The 4545-nt window shown below is 42.6% G+C and overlaps 1 protein-coding gene across 1 annotated transcript in view; it reads left to right on the top strand.

The window, feature by feature from the left end:
• The window catches only part of LOC106821300 (dnaJ homolog subfamily C member 13-like), a 28143-nt gene that overhangs the window by 17121 nt on the left and 6477 nt on the right, over window positions 1-4545 (top strand). The window contains 4 exon segments of the mRNA XM_014826052.1: window positions 734-992; window positions 1885-1976; window positions 2422-2596; window positions 4148-4348. Coding sequence (XP_014681538.1) covers window positions 734-992; window positions 1885-1976; window positions 2422-2596; window positions 4148-4348 — 727 coding nt within the window.

Raw genomic sequence — 4545 nt, 5'->3', positions numbered from 1 at the left:
GATACAATGCAAGGCTGTCAAAATGGTGCAACAGAGGTCAATAGTGTTTGTACTATGAGAATAGAGATGTTATGTAATCATTGAATAAAAATAAATCTTCACATTGCAATAGTGTACCTTTAAAATAGTTGTGAATCAGTACCACAATGAAACCAATAGTGCCATTGACCATTCAGAGTGTATATAGGATAGTATTTATGATGGCCGGTCCAAGTAACAAGATTCTCCATGCCAACGTTGACATTTTTCTGACGTACCTGACGTTTTTCTACCTTACGTGAAAGGATAGTATTTACGATGGCCGATCCAAGTAACAAGGTTCCCCGTGCTAAACATTGACGTTTTTTTCTAACGTACTTGACATATTTCTACCTTACGTGAAAGATTGTATTCACGATGGCCGATCCAAGTAACAAGATCTTCCGTGCCAATGTTGACACTTTTCTGACAGAATTTCAGACATTGTTCTGAAAGTTGTGGATTAGTACTGTTGCCATAATGAAACCAATAGTGCCATTGCCCATTCAGAGTGTATATGGGATAGTATTTATGATGGCCGATCCAAGTAACAAGATTCCCCGTGCCAAGGTTGACGTTTTTTTCTGATAGAATTTCAGACTAACCCGACATTTTTTCTACCTTACGCGAAAGGATTGTATCAATGATGAAAAAGTTGTGAAAAAAGTTGTGAATCAGTACCACAATGAAACCAATAGTGCCACTGACCATTCAGAGTGTATATAGGATTGTATTCATGGTGGCCGATCCAAGTAACAGTATTCTCTACGTACCAACGTCGTCGTTTTTCCGACAGAATGCGAAGGGCTTCACCATCGACCTGCTGGACTTCCTCGGCTCTCAGGCTCAGTACCTGCACTCCCTGCTGCAGCTGACGAAGAGCGGAAACCTCGCCGACTCGAACAAGCTGGACCGGCTGCGCCATGTGGAGATGGCGCTCGAAGCTCTGTGCAACATCATACAGAACAATCCAGGTCGGTGGCGGCGGTTGTTGGCATCTGATGCGAAATAATTGTGTAATTGTGTAATGCAAAGTAATTAGCATATATATGATGCAAAGTAATTGTGACCACACGTGTGTGATATCGCGTGCGTCGGTGTCGTAATAGCCAACCGCTTTCCGGGTTGTCGTGCACAATGCTCTGTTTGCGGCGTATTGTATAGTTTCTGAGGCTAGACGCATCATATTCATAGGTGCATAGCACATAAATAATTACATAAGTGTATACACCCTTCATAGACGTGCTGTATGTTTATGCACGGCACTTCAAGCTTTCTACCTTCCGTGAGCATGTTTGCCTTTATCCTTTCTTGTTTTAAGTGTATTTGTATTTATCAAGCTGCTTTGATAGTGTAAACGTTCTATAATTCTTCATTAGTAGCTCACAGATGTAAAGCAGGTGTTAGTACAGCTACATGTCACTGTTCGTTAGGCTGGCAGCCATCTTGAGTCAAATGACGTATTCTGATATCCACTACTATATAATGTAACTATTGCTCATGGTAAATGTTTTATATACCTGGCTTGCGTTTTTTGTGCTAACCTGATGGTGTTAAAGATACGACACCGGGGAAAGGTCAGTCTCTTCACTAGCGAGCTGTGTGCTATTATATCCTCAGGGTCTGTTTCTCTATTTTATTTTTTGTCTTCACACAAACGTCACGACACATGGCTAACATTAGCTCTAGTACTTTAGCCCTTGTTCGCCACAGGCCTGTGGCGAGCAATGGCTATAGTACTAGAGCTAGGTTGACATGTGAGATGTCCACAGAAATGAGTACGTCAACCCCATTCGTACAAGCTACTCAATAGCGTTCTTTTCTCATAATTGAATTTATTGTGATATTTACTACGGTTTATTGTAGGTGTTGAAATTCAGTGCATTGGTCACTTCCGGCTCCTCTTCTCTCTGCTGCGTCTCAACGGCTGCGACCGCGTGCAGACGGTTGCACTCGAGGTAGGTGGCGCCATCTGCTGCACATTATTGTTAATGTCTGCATGTTATTTGTGGACGTCCTTCTAAACGTTATTTGGGTAATCGCACTGCTTAGTAGATTTAAGGTTGCGAGGATGGGTCATCGCCTATTACATCATTGTTATGCAATTTATTAGTTCTTACAAGCCACTGTGATTTGGTGATGGTTTGACTGTAATGCTATGAGCAGTTAAATAGTTTTCCAATTGTATTTGCCAGATAGTGCAATAAAATTGCTACTCATGTCTACATGTATAATTACAAAGGGTTGAATGCTAGCTGTAGTCCTCATAACCAGTTTGTTAGTGTTTGTTAACAAAAATGCACCGATATCATGGAGCGTAGTGAAGTGTCACATTTACTGTAGACATGGTGTTTCAAAGACACATACATATTGATGCTAACTAATAACATGCAACACGGCCAGGTCATCGTGAGCGTGACGAAGAACCAGGAGTGCGTGGGTGACATCGCGGCATCGGAGATACTGGTCTACCTCCTGTTACTGATAGGCAGCTTGCCTCAGTGCCAGCTCACTGTGATAGAGACCCTCTATGCTCTCACCTCCAACACTAAAATCATCAATGAAGCTGTGCAGAAAGGTAGGTCAATCAACCAGCTGTTAGTTACATCCGTGAAGGCAAGTCGGAGTATAGGTGGCACCATCTTCAGGCATGAAAATTTTCCGCTTTTTCCCCGATCCCAGAATTGTTTCCGCAGTTTTCCGGTTTTTTTTCCGAGTTCACGTGCAGCATTCGTAATCTACCACGGGCATAATATGTACATGCAGGCGCACGGTTTATCGATTGGCTACTGCGGCTGGCAGCAAGCTAGACTGATACCCGGTCGACAGTTCCACACGCTACACTAACGTCTGTGTAGCGAAAGATATATGCCGGAGTGAAGGTGGCGAACGGGTACCAGTCTAGCAGCAAGCAACCTTATTGTTTTTACCGAAGGGTAGACTGGTATCCGGCCTCACGCTCTGCTAGACAATGTACACGCTCTGCGATAAACAGTGCGGCCGCGAACCAGTCTAGCCAGAGGTGACCTTTCAGTGTTACCCTGGGTTGCACGCTGGTTCTTGCGTGTGGACGTACATGTATTCTATGCAGATTATATACATCTTTTATCACATTTGTTTCTTTTAAATGCCCCTCTTTCTGCTTGCTGTTATTGATAAAAATGTTTATTCAGATCCTGTTTCGGTATGTGTTCTGCTATATGGAATTATCTTAATCCAGATTCTCTTTAAATATAAGGTTAAAAATCTCATTACAGAATGCACCAGATTGCATGATTTTGACCCCCAAAATTAAAAAATCTCCCTACCGTGGGAGCGGGTACCCCTCCCCCCTCCCCCCAATACCAACCTCCTCCGCCTCGGGGGTTTTCAGTGTTTTTCTTTACCGGTCATTTTCATGCCTGCATCTTCTGTACCTAGTTGCCCTAGCTGTGTTCTGCCCCCTAACCACGTTATTTAAGATTGCTTATTGTTCAGTGCAAATATTTTTTTATTTTCATATTTTTACAAGTTTTTATTTTTACATTATTTATTAACATCATTTTCAATTATATATATATATATATATATATATATTTTAATTTAATAATATTCGATCAGGTGGCGGCACTTTTTAGCCACTTCCTCTAAATAAAATGAAATTCCTGAGAGTTCTGTAAACCTGCCGGTAAACAAGCTTGTTTAAAGTGTAGGTGGTGCTCACTGCTATTTCCAATAATCAATTTAATTAATTTATTCATGAAGAATTTTTTTAATAATGATAAAATTAAAATTGATAGATTTTTATACGAATTAAAAAAAATTATTTATGAAGAATTTTTTTATAATACAGTGGAACCTAATGTTATGCGCCCCGATTTAACGCGAATTTCGAATATAACGCGACGAGTCCTTGGACTCCCTTTTTTTGCTCTTATATAGCCACGTATATATAACCCCGATTTAGTGCGACCCTACTTTTTTTGCGATGACATTTTATGCACCCCAACCATCGTGTTATAACGGGGCTACACTGTATTAATAAAATTCAAAATAAAAATTTATACAAGAATTTTTTTTAAAATTAATTAAAAAATAATGTTTTTTTATTCTGTTTTTTATCTTCTGCCGTTTCGCATCATCGTCGCAGGCGGCCTGCTCTATCTGCTCGACCTGTTCTGCAACTCTACGAACGCGGCCGTGCGGGAGAGGGCGGCTGAGCTCTTCGCGAAGATGATGATGGACAAGCTGCTGGGGCCGCGCGTGCGAATCATCCTCGCCAAGTTCCTGCCGGCCATCTTCATGGACGCGATGCGAGAGTCGCCACAGGCAGCCGCGCACATGTTCGAGGGTGAGCGACGCGCGAGAGAGCGATGTGTGAGAGAGCGATGTGTGAGAGAGCGATGGCAGCATCGCCTATTCTACGAAGATGCACTGGTCGTGCGTCGCGTCGGTTTCTTCACGAGCGACGGCAATGCCCCATCCCGGGGGGGGGGGCATGCTGCCTTGGACAGGCTGGCGGTAGGGGGGGGGTGTCGTGGAGGCCTT

Source organism: Priapulus caudatus, unplaced genomic scaffold (assembly GCF_000485595.1).
Source record: "Priapulus caudatus unplaced genomic scaffold, Priapulus_caudatus-5.0.1 Scaffold68, whole genome shotgun sequence".
Taxonomy (NCBI): Eukaryota; Metazoa; Priapulida; class Priapulimorpha; order Priapulimorphida; family Priapulidae; genus Priapulus; species Priapulus caudatus.
Note: the sequence above shows the minus strand (reverse complement) of the source record. Positions and strands in the feature narration are given on the sequence as shown.